The 23,373-nt window shown below is 38.7% G+C and overlaps 1 protein-coding gene across 1 annotated transcript in view; it reads right to left on the bottom strand.

Moving 5' to 3' along the window:
* Positions 1–4,405: 4,405 nt before the first annotated feature.
* The window catches only part of LOC115224024 (Golgi phosphoprotein 3), a 65,738-nt gene continuing 46,770 nt past the window's right edge, over positions 4,406–23,373 (bottom strand). Inside the window, exons 2-3 of the mRNA XM_029794822.2 lie at positions 13,526–13,772; positions 4,406–7,521 (exon numbers count right to left, since the gene is read on the bottom strand). Of these exons, the coding sequence (XP_029650682.1) occupies positions 7,097–7,521; positions 13,526–13,772 (672 nt within the window). The 3' untranslated portion in view covers positions 4,406–7,096. The remainder of the gene's footprint in view (positions 7,522–13,525; positions 13,773–23,373) is intronic.

The raw sequence follows: 23,373 nt of genomic DNA on the forward strand, positions 1-23,373 counted from the left end.
GGTGAGCAAAAGTGGGTAGAGGTACAAAAAAAGGTAGTATGGGTGGGTAGGTGGTAGAGGTTGCAAGAACTTATGGGAGTGTGAGAGATGGTTAGAAATAAGAAATGTGTGATGGGAAGAATATAATGAAGAACAAGTGCTGAGGGACGATAAGTAGGGAATTGTAGGTGACAACTGTAGATTGATGGGTTTGGGGGAGGGAGGTAGAGGAAAGGAGAAGACTAACAGTGGGGTACAGAAGGGTACAATTAATTTATGATTTTGTGCCCTAAGATGTCTGTGTTATAAGCCTTCAGCATTCAGTTTATTTCTCTGTCAAATGTAATGCTTATTTATACACATATTATTCAAATCATCATCGTTTAACATCCGCTTTCCATGCTGGCATGGGTTGGATGGTTTGACTGAGGACTGGTGAACCAGGTGGCTGCACCAGGCTCCAATCTGATCTGGCAGAGTTTCTACAGCTGGATGCCCTTCCTAATGCCAACCACTCTGAGAGTGTAGTGGGTGCTTTTACGTGCCACCGGCACAAAGGCCAGTCAGGAGGTGGTGCTTGCAACAGCCACGCTCAAATGGTATCTTTTACGTGCCACCTGCACAGGAGCCAGTCCAGCGGCACTGGCAATGACCTCGCTCGAATGTTGTTTTTCACATGCCACCAGCACAAGTGCCAGTAAGGCAACGCTGGTAACAATTACACTTGAATGGTACTTTTTACATGCCACTGGCACGGGAGCCAGTCAGTGGCCCTGGTAGCGATCACGCTTGGATGGAGCTCTTAGCACTCCACTGGCACGGATGCCAGTCATGTGGTTCAGTCATCGAATTTGATTTCAATTTCAATTATTTACGCATTATCTTGTAGATTTGAGATTTCAATTATGGTATTGTTTACTTTTAGTAAGATATTGTAGGATATTGTGTGAAAGGATGGATCTGGTCAGTTTGAGCATTAGACAAGTAGAATATTTTGGTAGATAGGGGGCTGGCTTAAATGCTGAAGGGATAAAAATGTTTTGATTGGATACCTACTACTTGTTGATCCTTATCTGAGTGTTGTATTTGTTTTTCAGGATCAGCTGTAAATCTAAGTTTAGTATTATGTATGGATGGTTTTTAGATTCCACTTTTTTGTCACTCTGGGAATGTGCATGGAATGGAGAGGTTCGCTGGTCTTCTACTCAATGCCATTCTTATCTTTTCCAGTGTCTCAATTTAATATTCAGCACAGCTGTTAAAAATCTGTTCATTTGCCAAGAAATTCTATGAGAAAATATTTCAAACTACATTATCTATTACTGATTCAGGAGGACTGGATAGTTGAGGCAGTGTAAACTGTCATTTCATCTGTGGTAAAGAAAACATAGGTTAATAGCTAGGTCTAAAGTAACGGAGAAAATTTACCTTTTTTGTGTTAAAGTTAGGTATTGGTGGCATTAGTGCTGAAAGAGAGAGAGAGATTAAAACTATGAAGAATCTAATTAGTCTTTTACAAAGTACATTTAAGAGGGAATGGTTATAGTCTTTTATGCAATTAGTAGAGCATTGTCCTTGTATAATATATATATACACCCACACACATATATATGAGCTGTTTGGATGGCCATGGCAGGTATGTCTGATCATAGATCTGTCTGTTCATGGATGACCAGGGATTAAACAACATTGATTCCTTAAATACAAAAAGCATAAAATCTTACATTACAGGGTGTTCAAACTAAATTCGACAATTTTATTTGTCTTTTTTTTTTCAGAAAGAGCTTGGTATATTGGTGAACAGTTAACAGCAGAGATCATGAAGATTGAAGTTGTAGTCGAGGAAAAGTTAGTTGTCATGGAGGACTGGAAGCCATTTGAATATTGGAAAATAGTAGCCTGTATCAGGATTCATGCTGGGTGTCAAAATGCTGACATCATGACTGCTGCTCAAGGCTCTGTGAATGCTGTAAAGGTTAAGACATAACATGAAAATCAAGTTCCCCTAAAACTATGATGGTTTTTTTGGGTGTGTCTCCAATGACACACAACATCTTTGAACATGGCTGTGGCTCAATTCAGATGGTTATGTGAAGCTGCTAGAGACTGTGGTCAAACCCTAGCTGGAGAGGGTTGCCACTGGAAGGTCATATGTGTGGTGGCATGATCCAGTGCCTTGTCATATCACTAGAAAGAGTCAGAAGTTATTGTCAGAGAACATCCATGACTTCAGCCTCAATTTCTGGTTTCCTAATTCCCCTGGTTGTATGGGACCGTGGTTGAGAAAGACACCAATTGCTGTGTCTGCAATGCCAAGGCCAAGCTGGGGCCAAGATCAAGGAGAGGTTCAAAGATCTTCCAAAGGAAGAACGCATGCACCAGGTTCTGGAGTGGTCTTGGGACCATGTTGGAAGCTGAGGTTTGCTTCTTTGAATAAACTGTTATCCCCCAACCATTATCATCATCATCGTTTAACGTCCACTTTCCAGGCTAGCATGGGTTGGACGATTTGACTGAGGTCTGGTGAACCAGATGGCTGCACCAGGCTCCAATCTTGATCTGATGATATTATTTTGAGGTTTTAAAATACTTTTATTTTTGGATGGAATATTGTTTTCTTTTCCTTTTATGCAAACTATTGGGTTGGCAACTAAGTTCCTGCCGTTTTTTTAAATTTTGGCATTTACTGCATTTTGAAATTTTGGAATTTATTTTTTTCAAGAATTCTATTTTTGAATCATTTTGGAATCTATTTTGTTTTTTTTTTCTAGTTAATTTTAATTTTTGCTTATTTTCAGATCATTAAAATGGAATGTAAAGTTAAGAAAAATGAGCATTTTCAACACCTCCTTCTTTTTGCTTTTAATCAAGGTTCTAAGGCCACAAAAGATGCTCGTGACATTTGTGCTGTGTTTTGGAGAGGGTGCCATAGCTGAAAGAACTGCTCATGATTGGTGTGCCATGTTCAAAAATGGAAATTTTTACCTCAAACATGCACCTCGTTATGGCAGTTGAGTTGAGTTCGATGAAGAGTGATTAAACCAACTTTTGCACAAAAATTCTCGTCAAACGACAAGGGAACTGGCAGAGAAAATGGAATGCTCCCACACTGCTATAGAGAAGCATCTTCACTCGATGGGAAAGTTTCAGAAGTATGGAGCATGGGTTCCGCATGCTTTAAGTGACAACAACAAAAATCAACGAGCCAGAATCTCCGCTGGTTTGCTTCCTCGTCACCGCTCAACTCATGGACACAAGCAACGATTTCTTTATCAAATCATTACTGGTGACAGAAAACGGTGCCTGTACATCCATATGAAGCAGCGTAAGGAATGGCTTAGCCCCAGTAAACAAGCGACACCGCACATGAAACAAGATCTTCATCCGCATAAACCGATGTTGTGCATATGGTGGGACTGGGAAGGGATTATCCATTACGAATTGCTTGAATGGAACCAAACGGTCAACATGGAACTCTATGTTCAACACATGGAATAACTCAACATGGCTTATTCAAGAGAAAAGACCTAATCGGCGGCATGGAGTTCTTCTGCTGCATGACAACCCCCATGCTCATATCACCAATATGACCAAGGAAGCCATTCAAACACATGGCTGGGAAGTGCTACCACACCCACTGTACTCTCCTGATTTGGCACCAATGGATTTCCACCTCTTTCGATCTCTTTCAAATGCTATGTGTGGAGTTTCATTCAATACTGATGCAGAATTGAGAGCTTGGTTGGATAAATTTTTCAAGCCGAAATTGGAGGATTTCTACCAACAAGATATTGAAAATCTTGTCAAACGTTGGGAAGAAGTTGTAAACAACAAGGGTGAATACATTATTGATTAATTAGTTGTTATTTTTTATTAAACCTTTTAAAAAAATTTTATTTAAAAAATGGTGGGAACTTAGTTGCCAACCCAAAATCAAATTTAGCCTAGAGGCCCTGTACATGGCAATGAGATTTGTGTGGCATTTATTCTTTTCTGAATAATTGTAGCAGAATAAATAAAGTGAATTAGTTTCAGCTGGGGATCAGAAGGTGATGAACATTTAAGAAAACAGTTTTGGAAGCAATAAGGAAGTGGAAGAAAGCACCAGGTAGATGCAAGTATGGCTGTGTGGTAAAAAAATTTGCTTCCCAACCACATGGTTTTGGGTTCAACCCCACTGTGTGGTACCTTAGACAAGTGCCTTCTATTATAGCCTCAGGGCAACCACTGTCTTGGGAGTGGATTTGGTGGATGGAAAAGAAGTCTGTCGTGTGTGCACGTGTCTTTGCCCCCTCCCCCATCGTTTGGCAACTGGTGTCGATAGGTTTAGTTTTGCAAAAGGGATCGATAAAAAAAAAAGATACCAGGCTTCATGACCATAGTCTAACTGAAACAAGATAAAAAAATAAAAAAGAAAAGCATTAAATATTTTTCTGGCTCATTTATAAATAGATTAAAAAAAAGGTTTATTGCGCACGTTTTCTTACAGATTTACATTTGTAAACACTGCTTAATTATTCAGAAATTCACAGAAACCTTTTCCATAATCACTAAAAAAAAGATAATAATAATAATAATAATAACAACAGGTATAATTGATGCTTTTAACCTTGATTTTCTGTCAGTGTCCAAAATTGTTCCCTTCATATACCAATTTATATATTACGAAACAAAACACACGAACAGAACCCTTGTCTCAAAAACCTGGTATAATTCAATCTCCCCAGTCTCGATTCCATTGTCAATATTTCCAGACATAAATAGTTATGAAAGCAGTAGAAAACCTTACATCATTAAATCCTTTTTTGGTTTCTATCAACATTTCAACATTCACTCAGGGGTGATGGATTTTCGTTTTGCTTTTTTTTTTTTTTTTGCTTTTTTTCTGAGACTCATTTCATATTAGTTTTGAAAGTGTCAGTAAAAATGTAGAAGATAAAAATAATCAATGAAATGGTATTATTTTCATTGTATGTTGACTTTTAGATAAGTCATCCCATAGTATCATCATTAGACCAGAAAGCTGATATAACAACAAAGGATAAGCTTTTCAAATTCCCAGTCAAACTATTAATCCAAATGCACAGTGTGGGTTGATATTATCGTCACAACCAGATTGTTTGTGAAAAACAAACAAAGTAGAGAATGTTCATTTGACTGAGCTGGGAAGACGACAAGCTAAGAAAACGTTGAAGAAGATCATGACTGAAGACATTTAAACGCTATTAAGGAAAATGGAAATTATACACACACACACACACACATATATATATATATAAGCAAAAAATATATTTGTTATACATATATATAATGCAAAAAATATATATATATTCAATATATATTTATGTAATTATATATATATAAATATATATATAAGCGAAAAAAAAGTAAATAAGTAAGGGGAGACTCTCTCCGTACACCCCCACCACTTAATGCATCACCTTTCAGCAGTCGGTAAAGGTTTCCTATGTAGTAACAAAAATGAAAAAGAAGAAGAAAAAGACCCTAGCACCAATAAAAATAAGAAAATTAATACTTTAATTATGGAACAGAGTTAAAATCCCACATTTTTTTCCACTATACAGACTGAAAGGTACAAGATGCAGTGTGTGTGTGTGTGCGAGAGAGAGAGAGAGAGAGAGAGAGAGAGAGATGTCTCTAATATGTTAGTTTTACTGGCTTTTTATCTTTCATCTTCAGTACAATCTGTGTTGAGACTTACCAAATTTAAAATCTAAATTCTTTAAACTTATAAAGTAAATATAGAAATTCTTTACAAGATTGCAATTACAAAAAACCCAAAACAGAAAATAAATGAAACTATTAAAAAAAAATTAGAAAAAAGGAAATGACTAAAGACTAATCGATTTTTTTTTACATTTGTCAAGGGAGAAACACTAAATGGAGAAGAAACAAACAGCAAAAAATGGCAATTTTCAGAAAATATCAGAAAAGAAACAGAATGAAATGTTTTCGAATGGAGGATGTTTTAGTGAATTGAAAACATGGAATTGGTGAACCAAACAAATTCAGGAGAGGAAATGAATTAAATATCTAATGGAAATATAAACAATAAAAGAAATTTCAAATCCAATTGAATACTAATCTTGTTAGTTAATTTTTTAATTTAAAAATATAACTTTTGTTAAGGAAGACAAATTAGCTAAACTGACATGCAGAGAGAGAGAGAGAGGGGGAGATTGAGGCAGGGGTACATATGGTGGTGAGTCTCTCTCTCTCTCTCTCTCTCTCTCACACTAGAGCTAAAATAAAACTTGGCTTTCAATGTTTCTCAGAGAAAACGCTGTTAGTTCAAAGCATTGTATAGGATTATTAGAGAAGTTTAACAAGGTAAAATGCTAATCAGCAGTTTAGAACAGAAACTGAATTTTAACTCAACTAAGAACTTTGTAAGTGGAACGAAAAATAAGGATAAGTACTAAAGAGAAAAAAAAACATTATTAAAAAGAATGGAATAACATATCTTACTGTTGACCATTTTCTCACAGATTTTGACTTGCAAACAAAAGTGAATGCCAGCATTAGACAAGGGAATTGAACACATCTCAAACATCCAATCTTATTTCTGTAGTCATGTTGATTCTTTAAAAGTGGGTAAATGGCTAATAATGTAGACAGGAGGATGGGGGGGTGGGGGTATCAAGTGGTTCTTAAAATGTGGCAACAGTTCATGAATAGAAAAGTTCATATAGAGCATCATTGTTTTCATTAAGATAATAATAATTATTATTAATTATCATTAATATTGTTGTTCATATTATTAACAGTTGTAACCCGCTAGTTAATGTCCCTCTCAGATATATGAGTTACTCCCAGTTTTTGGTTATGTACAGAGAAAAAGGTAAACTAAGGGCAAAGAAAACAAAAGAAATGGTGAATAACAAACACCATCTTGCTCCCTTTTAAATGGACTGGAGTTCGTTGAGTGTTTGTTTGTATTCCTCATAATTATTTTTCTTTTTTTAATGGTTACAGATAGGACAGTATCATCTGGAGTGTACTCAAGAGTACAGAAGTCACTGTGATGTAATGTGGTTGTTGTTGTTGTTGTCAGCTGGTTGTTGTTGTTGGGGTTGTTGCTTCCCTGTTAAACACTTCATTTACTGAAAGCAGCTATAACTGCCCACATCATCTCATTTGATCCTTCTTTCATGCTTTCCACATCAAATTCTAGGTCCAACAATTCCCGTACACGTTTCATGGCAACTTCATAATCATCATCGGACAGTGGTGCAAAGGCATTTTCCAACACATCAGACGCATGAGCAAGGTAGATAAGAGCCAGAAGACGTTTGTCCATCCTCTGCGGATTGTTTGTCCATCGGCTTAACACAGCATCCTGAACTCGCTTGATTACCTTCTGTTTAACACCAGTGTCTGTCAGTGGGTGAGTAGTCATATCAAAAAGCAAGAAGTTCTGTTTTTCTGTAGTGCACACACCCTTTTCAACCAAATTTTTTGCCAGCCGTTCTCGTACATTACGCAATTGGTACCTTAATTTCAATGGATTCCAAGTTTCACCTGGTGAGAAGAGAAAACAGTAACAATTTAATTAAAGTCAAAATAAAAACTAATAACAATAATAATAAAGTTACAAAGCAAATGACAGTAACTAAAGGAAATTAATAAACCCTTTTCCAAGCTGACACAATTTGGGTGGGTTTTCCAAGTTACTAAATAGATAGAATAACCACATTTTGCTTGGACATTCCCATTTTGGTATTGTTTCTACACTTCAATGTTCTTCCTATCACCAAACACTTTACAGAGTCTACTGGGTGGTATTATGGTACCAGCACTAGTGAGGTCTGCCTGATGAAAGGTTACTTAAGGTTCAACAATGACTAAAACTTCCTAAAACCACAAGATGAGTAAAATTATTACAATTTTAAGACCCAACACGAATTCATGGAGCCATACTGCCAAAATCAGGTGTGTTTAAAGTAGATAATTATGATGATCATGATGATAAGGCTGTAAAATTTTAACTAAGATGTCGATATATATTATAAAAGGACTCTTCATGTAGTTGAAACTATAGGAAAACTAAATCTGGATTTACTAATGTTCACAATGTTGATGTTAACAACACTGAAATATGAAAACAATGTTGGCACTTGTGTAGAAAGCTGCCTTTCATTGCAACATTGATATTGTTCTGTGTATTTAACACAACTATTCAGGTGAAGTAAACTTTGAAGAGACACGTTCCAGCTACATTTTCTTTCGGAAAGAGAACAATGAAATGAGAGTAAAGAATCCAAGGAATTGGGTTTATTGTTAAGAGCAAGATTGCTCAAGACCTTCAACTAATTCTAATTGTCATCAATGAACAAATTATGATTTTGCTTGCACCATTATTTCAGCAGAATTGCATTGTACTCAGCTTATGTTCCAACAATATGTGTTGATAAAAATGTGTAAAAATCAAAATTTTATCAACAACTGAGCAACGCCATTTTGAAAGTTCCAACAAGAGACAAACTTTGACTCTCAGATTTCAACGTTAAGACAAAGAAGAAACAATCAGCAAAGGGAAGACATCATTAAGATGTTGGGTGTCTGTTCGTTGACTCCTATTCAGAAGGCTCCCTTTTCGTTACTAACATCCACTTGCAACTCCTCAACTGATTTAAGAGACATGGATGCCTCTGTACCCCTGCTCTACACACGGGCACTTTCTCTACTATGCTAACAACAAAACCAAGAAGATATTCTCATGACCAGAACACCGCCTAGAGTTGATGACTGCCAGACCATCTTGTGATCATATACACAGAGTACCAGTCAAAGTCAACCAAGAAACCAACAGTCAGAAACAATCTCAGAAAATTAACGTCCCAAAACTTGAGACTAATTTCAATTTCACCCCCCCCCCCCCACTAACAATCACTTTCTCGAAGAATAGTCACCAGTCTAAAACATCATCTCTGAGAGTGTAAAAAGTGTAACTGGTTTCATCAAAAAGAGAACCAAAGTCAGTTTGACAACAATAACTAGCTCGTCAATGAAAGGTGATAAGATTACATGTCACACAAACAGAACCCTACATCAAGACTGAAAAAGACTGACTATGAAAAACTGAAACTCAGAAAAATACAGAACATCTGAAAGTTAAACAGAAAGTGACAAAACTTCAAAACTTTGGAGATGCTTGTGTGATCAGAGAAACTTCGCTAGAATGAAGCAAATGTCAGGCCCAACATGTATACATTCATATGCTCATACTCACATGTAGATATATATATATATATGCACATGTGTGCCTGAGTGTATACACATAGATATATACACATGCATTCTTCTAGTGACTGAGGTGAAAGTATGACTTTGCAGCTGCAGCATGGGCAAAAGGCTCAGATTTAAATCCAGGATCAGCCAATCCTCCATCACTAACCAAATTTTGTTATACATTTCATTATACTTGCACAAATGGTTAGGTCTTTTCTAGGGGCAGAGACTGTACAGAAAATATGAACAAAGTAACAACCACCTCACCCTACAACCTGATCCCAGATGTAACTGCTCCATTATCACCATTACACACGTGTAGATATATGCTGTGTGCATGTATGTTTATATATTATCCTTTAACAAGAATAGTTTTGACAGTGACTTCAAAACTTGGCCAGCCAAGCCATCACAAGACTGTCTGAAACTTCAAAATCACTGTCAAAACTATTCTTGTTCATGAATAACAGATTTGTACTCTACAAAATGTATTGAGTAATCCTTCAGTTTCATGTAAGATTGTTTTTATGATAACATAAAAATAAACATACATACAGACATACATACATATATATAGTGAGCTGGCAGAAACATTAGCACGTGGGGCAAAATGCTTAGTAGTATTTCGTTTGTCTTTACATTCTGAGTTCAAATTCTGCCAAGGTCGACTTATCGTTTCAGGATCGATAAATTATGTACCAGTTGCATACTGGGGGTTGATTTAAATGACTGGCCCCCTCCCCAAAAATTTCGGACCTTGTGCCTAGAGTAGAAAAGTACATATATATATATACACACACACACACACAAGGTCTTGGACCAATGCCACATAAAAAGCATTCGTAGTGGAGCCATGTAAAAGCACCCAGCACATACCATAAAGCAGTTGGCATGAAGAAAGTGATCCAACCATAGAAACCATGCTAGCATGGACAACAGATGTTAAATGGTGATGATGATGATATATATATATATATATAATATATATATATATACAAACACATACATACATACATACATACATACATACTACATACATACATACATACTACATACATACATACACACACACACACACACACACGATCGATGCCAGGCCTGTCCGACTGGCTCCTGTGTTGGTGGCATGTAAAAGGCACCCACTACACTCTCAGAGTGGTTGGCATTAGGAAGGGCATCCAGCTATAGAAACATTGCCAGATCAGATTGGAGCCTGGTGCAGCCTTCTGGCTCTCCAGTCCCCAGTCAAACCGTCCAACCCATGCCAGCATGGAAAACAGATGTTAAACAACGATGATGATGATGATATATATACACACAGGTACCTTTTGAGTGTTGGACCTCACAGAGGCAAAGTGGCTGAGTTCCTTTCGAGTGCTGGGCCTCATGGAGGCAATGACCAAGACCTCTGGCATTATGTCATGCGTGAAAAGACCTATCAAGCCAAGCAAAATCGCAGTTGTGGCAGATACAGGTGTCATGCAAATGGCACCCATTACAGTCTCGGAGTGGTTGGCATTAGGAAGGGCATCCAGCCATAGAAAACCATGCCAAATCAGACTGGAGTCTGGTGCAGCCTTCCAGCTTACCGACCCTGGTCAAACTCTCCAACCCATGCCAGCATGGACAACGGACATTAAATGATGATGATTATGAGGTACATTAAACATCAGGAATGAACAAAGACTAATCTCTCTCAAATGTCAAGGGGGACCCTTAGAAGTAGGAATCAGTTTTCATTACTTAGGTGACCCAAGTTAGTAGTGGGGGAGGTTGTTCCATAAGCATAGCTGCTAGAATAGGCTGGGTGAGATTCAGAGAGCTACTACACTTTTTTGTAACAAAGGGCCTCTCCCTCAGAGTGAAAGGCAGACTATGATGCCTGTGTATGAACAGCTATGTTGCATGGCAGTGAGACATGGACTGACTACTGAGGATATGTGAAGGCTTGAAAGAAATGAAGCCAGCACGGTCTGCTGGATGGGTAATGTCAGTGTGCATATATGACAGGGTGTAAGCGATTTGAGAGAAAAACTGGGTATACAAGGCATTAGAGTAGTGTGCAAAAGAGAAAATTGTGTTGGTATGGTCATGTGATGCATATGAATGAAGACAGTTGCATCAGGGGGAGCCATTCTCTAATTGTGGAGGGAATATGTAGAAGAGATAGACCAAGGAAGATGTGGAACAAAGTGGTGAAAAAAGATTAACAGACATTGGGACTCACAGATGGGATAACAGTACGTAAAAAGCATCCAGTATACTCTAAAGTGGTTGGTGTTAGGAAGGGTACCCAAGTGTAGAAACCATGCCAAAACAGACAATGAGCCTGAGGAGGTCTTCGGCTGGCCAGTTCCTGTAAAACTGTCCAACCCATGCCAGCATGGAAAATGGACGTATGATGACAATGATATGTATGCACACTAATGCATGTAGGTGTGAGTGTATATACATATGTATGTGGATGAAAAGTCAAAAGTTCAAAATCACCAAACAACTAATTAACCACCAAAGACTGACACACCTGAATTAATGATGACCACCATTAGTAGCAAAAAACCCCCACTCTCTCTCAGAGTGAAAGGTAGATGGTATGACGCCTGTATACAGAAAGCAATACTACATGGTAGTGAAACACGGGCCGTAAGTACAGAGAATGTGAGAAAATTAGAATGAAGTTAGAAGGCTCTACGTGATGTGTCCTGTCAGCATGCATACATGGCAAAATACAAATATATTGAGAAGAAATCAGGGCTTAGGGGCCATCAGATGTGGTTCGCAAGAGAAAAGCCTGCACTGGAATGGTCATGTGATGCATATGGAGGAAGTGCTAATCACGAAATGTGGATTGGACTTATGAAAGAGGAAGATGTGAGATGAGTAGTGGAGAATGAGCCTGACGGAAGATTTGACGAAAGACCAAGTTGACTGGTGATTTACTGTGCTAGAAAATCTGTCCACCTGGCAAAAAGGTGGTCCTAAAAACATATTGCTTTTTCAATGTCCCCTGCATTCAAACCATCCCCACATTTCATCTTTCCCTAACTACAGTACTTTCTCAGCTACTTTAATTACAATAATCAGAGGAGAGCAGAGATGCACATGTGCCATTGTCCACACTTTTGTGCCACCAGTTTTCCCTTCCTTGCAGATACTTTCCTATATCACTCACCTCATATTCCCAATATCATTGCATATTATTATTGAACTCCATCTATCAGATATTGATCCCCAACTATCACTCTATATTGATTCTCACATATCTCTGCTCTCCACCCACTCCTCCCCATACTCTACCTGTTTCTCATCCATACACTTTTCTTTTTCTTCTTCTTCTTTTTGTAGTCACTCATCAACTCCCCTTCCCTGGCACACTCCCATTTCCTTCACCTTTCCCCAAATTGATTTTCACCACTGACCATGTCCCCCTCCCCTCTTTGCCATTCACTACATCACTCGTATCCCTATATTCCTTACTTGTAGGCTATCTGTCCCCTTCCACCTCATACTCTTTCCCTATCTTCCTCACCTGTTCCCTCCCATACCTTGAAGGTATGTCCCAGCACCTCCTCATCCCTATCATCTTCTATCCTTTTTCAGCTGGGGTAACCATGCATCTCCTCTACAGCATGCTTCCCAACCTCATGCTTCTGGGTTCAGTTCCACTGTGCAGCACCTTGGGTGAGTGCCTTCTATTACAGCCCTGGGCTGACCAAAGCCTTGTGAGTGGATCTGGTTGATGGAAACAAAGAAGCCCATTGCATACAGACATATGCATTCACTCTTGTCCAGACATCATTTGATGGTAGTCATCATCATCATCATCATCATCCAAATGAGATTATTTCCAGTCTTCCTTGAAAAACACGTGTCTAGCCATGGGAAAACATTACCTAGCATGGAAGTGCTTGAGAAAACTTGTCAAACCAGGTGCATTCATATTTGTGGATGTTGCCAGTGTCAGGTAAATGGCACCCATGCTGGTGGCACTTAAAAAACAACCATTACACTCTCATTAGGGGTTGGCATTAGGAAGGGCATCCAGCCAGAGAAACCAGGCCAAATCAGACTGAAATTCGGTCCATCTCTCCAGCAGACGAGTTCCAGTCAAACCATCTAACCCATGCCAGCATGGAAAGCGAGCGTTAAATGATGATGGTGTTATCATTTAAGGGAGTGTAGAAAACAAGTTTGAAAGAAAGTGACAAATGAATGAAGTCTGTTTGTATGACAAACAGATATTGTCTGACAAGCACCATTTTCAGACCAACAAACAAATAAATCAAAGACTTACCACTTAAATACTCAATCCACGTCTGAATTGATTCAGACGGTTCTGTTTCTTTAATGTGTTTTAATGCTTCGTCTAGCAAGACATCTCCAGTTGGTGTGTCAGACTTGCAGATAATTTTACGAGTCAGTAAACTACGCCTTCTCATGCCAGCTTTTTCAAGCTCTATACGTCCCCGAAGTCCAAGTTCGATTAGAATGCAACCACGAAGACCAGATGATATGCAATCATTCCAAAATGAGGTATAGCCCTAAAAAACAAATAAAATAAATAAAAATGTGACCTGAAAAGGAGTCAGCTTGTATCTAAATAGAAATAGGATCTATTAGGGATCTACTAAAACAGTGGAGTGACAGAAGCCTTTAAATATGAACATTATTAGAAAATGTATGATTATAACACAAGGGTCAAAATATTTACAGCCTACTGTGTAAAGATATTTCATACCAATCCATCCAAGACCACCACTAGTGGTTCCACGATACAAAGTCTTGTGACTTAACCCTTTAGCATTCAAACTGGCCATATCCAGCCCCAATTTTTTTTTTGTTCTAACTGGTCAGGGGTCCAGGCCCTTACATCTACCCTACATTATCATTCTAAAAATAAATAATCATATCATTGAAATCTCAAAATTATAGGATAATTCACAATTAATTCAAAGCAATATGAATAAATAAGCATTACATCTGACAATAATTTAAATGCAAAAGGGTTAAAGGATTCCGATGCAAATTCTATGAGATTTAACAAATTTATTTTAAATACTGACTTAATTAGAAAGGTAGTTTACAAAATCTAAATTGATTATTTTCAAATTAATTTATTAGAAAGATCATCATGAGTTTTAACATTTACAGAGTCAGTCTATTTTGCTATAAAAAGGTTACTTATAATCAGACAAATCACTGTGTGTTATAAGTTTGTGGAACTGAGTTCAAATCCTCCTCTGGGTGTCATCTATAATTTCTGTGAAGTAATTTGAAGAAAGTTTTCAAAAGCTTGGTCAGTTTGCCTACATGTCTTTCTTCAATTAATTCTTTGGTTAATTTCCTCCACTTGTTCTTGCAGACACAAATTAATTCAACAATCCTACTTATTTTCTTATTAAAGTATATATTAGTGTGTGTTTGTATAAGCAATACAAGATACCAGAAATTTTGACTCCGGTCAGGTATAACAAACTACTCCAGATTCTGGTTAGAGTACCTGCAAAAAGGAATCAGAACAGGCAAGTTTGTAATGGCATCAAGTTGTATAAGTTATAATAACTCAGATCAAACGATGTGAAAGCATTTAATATAGATATTTCAGACCATTGCGTAATAAATAGAAAGAAATACATCCCTTATGCAAGGCCTTCCACAGTTAATACATTTCAAAATATAATTTTTCAATATATTTCATCAATCGGATCTTCTGGATTATACTCCTCTGTACTGGTTTGCTAACTGAGTCTATGAAAGCTACATGACTCAATACATACATACATACTGTATGTACTCGAATAATAGTTGATCTCATGCAAAAGTTGACCCTCCCCCCCTATTTTTGACCAAAAAATTGGGAATGCTTGGTGCTTATAATGAAACACCATTTAATAACAAGCACTACACATCTGTTGATAGGTGCTACATCACCATTACTAAAATGTATGCACAGGATATGCTGCAAGCCTGCACACATCTTCAAGCACAAACACGTGTCACACTCATTGTTTACATGGTGAGAAATGCGTTTCATAGAAAGCATTATTGGCAAACGCCACTGTCATAACTTTGGTAAGCCTAAAAACATTCAATGAATTGCTAGATCAGGGATTCCCATGCGACTTATATATTTTCTTCATCTCCAAATACAATAAACACATGCATCATACGCTCATCTGTTTACGCTGTGAGAAATGTGTTTCACAGACAGCTCGATTGGTGATCAACAGTAAACGCCACTATTTCAGCTCTTGTTACATGGCATAACAGAATTTGTACTGGTATTCCTTACTGCTTTAATGCAGGATTCAATTTGATGCACAGCTTTTGATGATTCTTCACAGCTACAACGATCTATGGAACTGTATGGGTGTCAAGCCATAAATTTCTATCAGAGAAAAATAGCTTAAAATGCTATTGCAATTTAAACATTAAAAAAGTAGGTGAGAAAACAGAGGTCAATGAAGGGAATTTGGCATGAAAATTTAAGAAAATCAGGTAAGAGTTGAGTCACAATGTCTCTTTGCAGCTCAGTTTCCATATAGCACTCTTGGAATACAGTTGTAAAGTTGAGGGTTTAAAATTTCTCCATCAATTTTATGTAAAAAATCCCTTCCAGAAAAATACAACAAATAACTGTAGCAGCAAGAGAATTTTGTGTTTCAGAGAGACTGGAGAAAGAGATCTGACAAACTTCAGACAATGCGAAACCATCCGAATTCATGCACGAGAAGAATCAAAGAAAGATGGAATTTCAGATTTTAAAGCAAGTGCTGGATGGTGTTCTAGGTTCATGAGACGTTAGGAGTTCGGCAGAGAATTAAGATTGCACAAAAGCTGCCTGCTGAGCTAGATAAGATAATAGAATTTCATTGGTTTGTAATCAGAAATCAACAAGAAGTGGGGTATGCATTATCATGGACTGGAAACATGGACAATACGCCTGTTCCTCTTGACATGCCAGAGAATCGAAATGTGAATCAAAAAGGAGAAAAAAACAGTATTTCTGAGAACCACTGGCCACAAGAAAAGGAAGGTTACTTTAGTTCTTTTATGTATGACAGATGGTACTAAATTAAAACTGATGGTTGTTTTAAAAGAAAAACTGTGCCAAAGGAGAAATTTTCAAAAGGAACTGTCATCCGTGCACATCTACAAGGATGGATGGGATGAAGGTGGATGTAGAAAATAGATAAAGGAAATTTAGAACTTACGACCCGGTGAACTATGAAAGGAAAAGAGTTTGCTCACATGCGATCAGTTTAGAGCTCATCTAGAGAAGAATGTTGTTGATAGCCTCCAGTGAAAAAATACTGATAAAGCTGTAAACTCTCAGCAGACTTACAAGTGTTTTGCAACCATTCGATGTTTGTATTAATAAGCCATTTGAGAACATGATGGGAATCAAGTGGAATAACTGGATGCGTGATGGAGAAGAGACAAACACGAAAGGAGGTGGTATGCAGGCTCCATCACTGCTTCTGATCTGTGAATGGATCATTGATTCATGGAAGGAAATAAAAGTTGAAACTGTTGTCAGACCATTCATTGTATGATACAGAAGATGATTGTCTATGGGATGACATGTATAAAGAAGGAGTGGATGATGTACTACCTCTAACTATGGAGAACGAAGATGAAGAGAATCCTTACAATGATATCATTCATCCTGATGACTAAGAAGCTTTATTCAGTACTGAAGATGGTGAACAGCATTAATTTTTTAGGTTCTTCATGAAATTTTGTGCATAAAATGTTTAAAATGTACCATAATTGTAATTTGAAGCTGTATTACCATAAATTTCTACAGCATTTTTTTGTTTGCATAAATAAAAATTTGATAACTTAATGGTTTTTATTGACATTATTATTTTGATATTATTTTGATATTTGTTTTATATTTTGGGCCTTAAGCTTCACTGAATTTATAAAAAATAGAAATGCAAAGATTTTGGTACGGTCGTCTCTAATCCAGCCACAAAGAAGAAAATGTTTTCGGTGGAGACTGTTGGTGGTGGAAAATGGTGTTGTGCTTCTACTTCTTTTATCAATTTCGGCATTTAAAACATCAAGTTGCATTTCATTAATTAGAAATAAAAATGCACCACTAATGCCATAATACAATTGTGATGAGTGAGACTTGAACCGTGAATACGGAAAACGTGTAATGCAGTTATGATGTGAAACACACCAAATAGGTATCAGCTGTAGGCACCATATTAGGGTAGGTAGTAGCATGCTGGGACCAGGTAGACATGTTACTGGTGGTAATATAGTCTGTTAAGTTTGATGGATACAAATAAAAGAGAAAGTGTAAATATTGATAAGAGTGAAGCAGTCTTGTTTATGGGTTTTGTTATTTACTAGGACATGTTTTGATGCATAGAATTGGTAATATTACTGGAATTCATTGTGTTTTTGGTTTTATTCACTAAGTGATCAGTTAGGCTTCTGCTGCTGTACGGTACTTTTGGATTCTATCTTGAATTTCAGCCCCGCAAAAGTAGTCTCCATGTAATAGTCAACCCCATAAATTTGACCTTAAAAAAATGGTCAAAATAAAATTCGACTTTTACACTCGTATATATCATCATTATCATCGTCATTTAATGTCTGCTTTCCATGCTGGCATGGGATGGACAGTTTGACTGAGGACTGGCAAGCCAGAAGGCTGAACCTTTTTAGACCCCTACCTATACACCAAATTCTTCACTGTACTTGTGGTTAACTCTCACCTTACTGACAATGTCTCTGTACATGGCCTGTACAGCTTTCACCAGCCATTTGTTAATCCCTAGCCTCCTCACAGCTCACCATATCATATAGCAGGGTGCTCTATTGAAGACTTTCTCTAGATCAACAAATACCAAGCATAATGGCTTATTCTTAGCTAAGCACTTCTCTTGCAGTTGCCTGACTATGAAAATAGTGTCAGTAGTGCTTCTTCCCTGGACAAAGCGTAACTGCATTTTGTCTAACCTAATTCTGCTCTCCTAATTAATTGGGCTATGACTCTCTCTCTCTAATTTCCACCACCTGGTCCAGGTGTTTGATGCCTCTATAATTGCTTCTATCTAAAGCATCACCTTTACCCTTGTAGCAGCTAACAATAATGCTGCTATGCCAATCCTTGAGTATAACACCTTCCTGAATGACCTGATTAAACTATGTGGGTGACTAGCCTGTACCCTACCTTACTGGATATGTTGATCACCTCAGCCATGATTTTGGACGGACCAGGGGCTTTCCTGATTTTCATGGATTTTTGTGCATCATCACCATCATTTAGCATCCATTGTCCATGCTAGCATAGCTTTGGATGGTTTGACGAGGGCTGGTAAGCTGAGGGGCTGCACCATGTGTGTGTGTGTGTGTATATATATATATATATATAATATATATATATATATATATATATATATACTCTTTACTTGTTTTAGTCATTTAACTGCGGCCATGCTGGAGCACCACCTTTAGTCGAGCAACTCGACCCCGGGACTTATTCTTTTTGTAAGCCCAGTACTTATTCTATCAATCTCTTTTTGCCGAACCACTAAGTGACGGGGGACGTAAACACACCAGCATCAGTTGTCAAGCAATGCTAGGGGAACAAACACAGACACACAAACACATACATATATGTATATATATATATAAAGTTATTATTCAAAATTCAATAGGTTTGAATAATAGGGAAGAGTAGTCCCCGTATAGTCAATCAGGTGATACATGAAGGAGTCATATCCAATGACTGGTGTAGCAGCACCACAGTCAACTGCTACAAAAGTAAAGGTGGTGCATTAGGTATGAATAATTGCTGAAGTATCAAGTTATTGGATCAGGTAATGAAAGTCACGGAGAGGGTCATAGCCCAACTAATTAGAGTCAGTCTAGATGAGATACAGTTTGGGTTTGTGCCAGGGAGAAGCAGCACTGATGCTATATTTCTGGTAAGACAGCTGCAGGAGAAATTCCTAGCCAAAGATAAACCTTTGTGCCTGGCTTTCATTGACATGGAGAAAGCCTTTGACAGGGTCTCCCAATCCTTTATCTGGTGGTCAATGCGAAAACTAGAGATAGATAAGTGATTAGTGAGAGCTGTACAAGCCATGTTCAGGGATGCTGTCAGTAAGGTGAGAGATGGCAGCAAGTACAGTGAAGAATTCCCGGTAGGATGAGGACAACTGTGTGAAAAAGTGTCACACCCTAGCAGTTGAGGGAACCTGTGGAAGAGGTAGATCCAGGAAGACTTGGGATGAGGTGGTGAAGCACAACCTTCAAACATTGGGCCACACCGAAGCAATGACAAGTGACCAAGACCTTTGGAGACATACTGTGCTTGAGAAGACCTGGCAAGCCAAGTGAGACCATAACCATGGCCTATGCCAGTGCTATATAACCAGCCCATTTAAGAGCACCCTTCAATCATTGGACAATAAACTATGCTTGTGAAGACCTGTTGAGGCAAGGCAAGTGAAATCGTTGTCGTGGCCAATGACAGTACCGCCTGATTGGCACCCATACCAGTGGAACATTAAAAGCACCATTTGAGCATGATCATTGCCAGGGCTGCTAAGTGGCTCTTGAGCTGGTGGCACATAAAAAGCATCATTCAAGCGTGATCATTGCCAGTGTTGCATGACTGACTCCTGTGCCGGGGACATGTAAAAAACATCATTCGAGCATGGTTGTTGCCAGTGCTGCTGGACTGCCTCCTGTGCAGGTGGCACATAAAAAGCACCATTTGAGCCTAGCCAATGCAAGTACTGCCTGACTGGCCCTTGTGCCAGTGGCACATAAAAACACCCACTACACTATCGGAGTGGTTGGCGTTGGGAAGGGCATCCAGCTGTAGAAACATTGCCAGATCAGATTGGAGCCTGGTGCAGCCTCCTGGCTTGCTAGTCCCCAGTCAAACTGTCCAACCTATGCCAGCATGGAAATGCACTTAGCCACTTTCTTGTTCTTTCCACTTCACCATATGCTTTATTACCTTGCTGACACTACTTTTTCTGAAACAACCATTACAATAAAAGTTGCATCAGTTGTTCCCCTTCTTGGCATAAACTGACCTTCATTTCTATTCTAATCCTTTCCAAACACCCTCATTCCTCCCACCCATCCTTCTGCTCAACTCTCAATCCGCTGCAATACAGTCTTCTTTCACCCCAACTGACACTTCTGGCAGGGTTTCTTCACAGCCTAATTCCCTGATGCCTTTATCACGTCTCTCCAAACATCTTTTTCAACATGTCACTATCCTTATCACTTCTTTCATTTCTTTCTCAATTATCTCCTCTATTAGAGTCACATTATTCTGCGTTGCCATCTCATTCTTCACAATCTCATCATATACCTCCCTTTGGAAACACAACAATTTGTTCCATGTTTGGTCATGTGATGCAGATGGATGCCAACAACTCCATAAAGAAGTGCCGATCTCTCAAAGTGGATGGAACATGTGGAAGTGTGAGACCCAGGAAGATCTAGGGGGAAGCACTGAAGAATGACCTCAGGAAGCTGAACATTTCAGGTGAGATGACAAAGGACTAAGATACCTGGCACCTGACCATACTCAAGAAGACTCGTACCCTGCAGCAGACGTTATAAGACCAATCCTTCTGGTGGTGTATATCACTCATGGCAATACCATATAAAAGTGCCCATGTGATGACACGGAAAATCACCATGTGGTAACATGTAAATGCACCCAGTACATACTGTAAAGTGGTTGGCGTTAGGAAGTGCATCCAACTGTAGAAACCATGCCAAAGCAGACTGGAGTTAGCAGCAGCCCCCTCCCAGCTTGCCAGTTTGGGTCACACCATCCAACCCATGTCAGCATACACACGGATGTTAAATGATGATCTTCTTTAAGTTGCTTCCCCAACACTAATCACATCACAGCTACATCAAGAATCTAACATAATTACGTTGTGAGCCGAGTATCAAGAATGACACAGTTATTGAAAGCATTAGTGATAAAGAGGTCAGAGCAGGTCATTAATGGTCAATGAGAAATACTTAAAAAAATGTGTGTTGGATATATTTTATATCAGACCTTGTCAAATTTTATTGGTATTGCTAAAATTATTGAGGAAATATTTGTATAGTGCCATCATCAACATCATAAATATGATGATGATGGTGGATGATGATGGATTGGCAAAACTATGGACCCAATGTAAGCTATGGACACATAAGAGGTGTAGCAATATCAAAGGAATGCTAACTGGGAAGACAGTTTTTGTGTGTGGTAGATGCACAAGGGCAATAAACACCAAAGATGTACAAAAAACAGACTCCATCACATGCCAGGAGAAAAAACTAGAAGTAGCTGATAGCTTCCATCACTTAAGTCAGTAGCAGGGGTGGATGCTCTGAGAGCATAGCTGCTAGAATAAGAATAATCTGGGCAAAGTTCAGAGAGCTCCTACTTCTGCTGGTAACAAAAGGCATCCTAGAGTGAAAAGAAGACTGTGGTGCATGTGTGTGAATAGCCATGCTATATGACAGTGAAACATGAGCTGGGAATGCTGAGGACAAGCATGGGCTTGAAAGAAATGAAGTTAGTATATTCCGTTGAATGTATAATGTCAGTGTGCATACATGACAGAGTGTAAGCACCCTTAGAGAAAAGTTGGACATAAGAAGCATCAGATGTGGTGTGCAAGAGAGACGACTGTGCTGGTATAGTCATGTGTTGCATATGGATGAGGAGAGCTGAGTGAAAAGTGCCACACCATAACAATGGAGTAAACTTGTGGAAGAGGTAGACCCAGGAAGATCTGGGATGAGGTGGTGAAGTACGCCCTTTAAACACTGGGCCTCACAGAGGCAATAACAAGTGACCAAGACCTTTGGAGATATGCTGTGCTTGAGAAGACCTGTTGAGTTAAGTGAAATTGTTGTCATGACCGATGCCAGTGCTGCCTGACTGGTATCTGTGCAAGTGGCACGTAAAAAGCACCATTCGAGCGGAGCTGATGCCAGTGCAAGTGGCATATAAAAAGCACCATTCGAGCATGGTTGATGTCAGTCCTGCCTGACTGGCTTCCATGCCGGTGGCATGTAAAAAGCACCATTTGAGTGTGGTCGATGCCAGTGCCACTGGACTGGCCCCTGTGCTGGCAGTATGTAAAAAGCACCCACTACACTTGCAGAGTGGTTGGCGTTAAGGAGGGCATCCAGCTGCAGAAACCTTGCCAGATCAGATTGGAGTCTGGTGCAGCCTCCTGGCTTGTCAGTCGTCAGTCAAACCACCCAACCCATGCCAGCAGACGTTAAATGATGATGATGAATTTATGGTGTTCCTCTTGGCTTCACGTTCAAATTCGACCAACAACATACCATCATCATCAATTAATGTCCCTTTTTCCTGGATGGCATGAGCTGGATGGCTTGACAGGAGCTGTGTAAGGCTGATGGAAGCGCCAGGTTCTATTGTTTGTTCTGGTATGGTTTCTACAGTTCAATGCTCTTCCTAAAACCAATCACTTTACAGAGTGTACTAGGTGCTTATTACTTGGAACCGTCACCAGGACTTCTAGCATGGTACCAGCAACAGCCGTGCTTTTTATGTAGCACAGCACTTTTTGTGCTTTTAATCAGATACCAACAACATACTGGTGTTAATTTAATGAACTACAATTGTCAGCCTGCAACTATGTGATCTTGTGTTAATGTTAGAAACTATTATGAATCTGAAATATTCAGAGAATGGATAATTGGAATGGAATAACAATTTGGAAACTGAGACACCCAGTTTGTCTCTTGATGTTTGCAGAGGGGCATGATGAAGGACCTGTGCTTGACCTGTTATAAACAGCAGTAACTTTCAACTTAATCACACCTTACCATCTTCAAAAAGCATAAATTTGAAAGAAAAAGTTTATGGCATGGTCATAACTGGAATGATTTTCATCACAGAACCTACTGGATCTGGGTGATAATAGCAACAGCCAACATATTGGTGAGGTTAGGCCAAGTAGGGATCTAGTTAAATAGTGAGAAAACTTTAGAAGGTCATAGCAGCTCTAAAAATAATTGCTTCAATGAAAATGACTAGCCATTGTCATTGTTTGACATCTGCTTTTCCTGCTGTCATCGGTTGTCATAGTAGTTCCTGTTGAGCGACCATGT

Source organism: Octopus sinensis, linkage group LG2 (genome assembly GCF_006345805.1).
Source record: "Octopus sinensis linkage group LG2, ASM634580v1, whole genome shotgun sequence".
NCBI classification, from domain to species: Eukaryota; Metazoa; Mollusca; class Cephalopoda; order Octopoda; family Octopodidae; genus Octopus; species Octopus sinensis.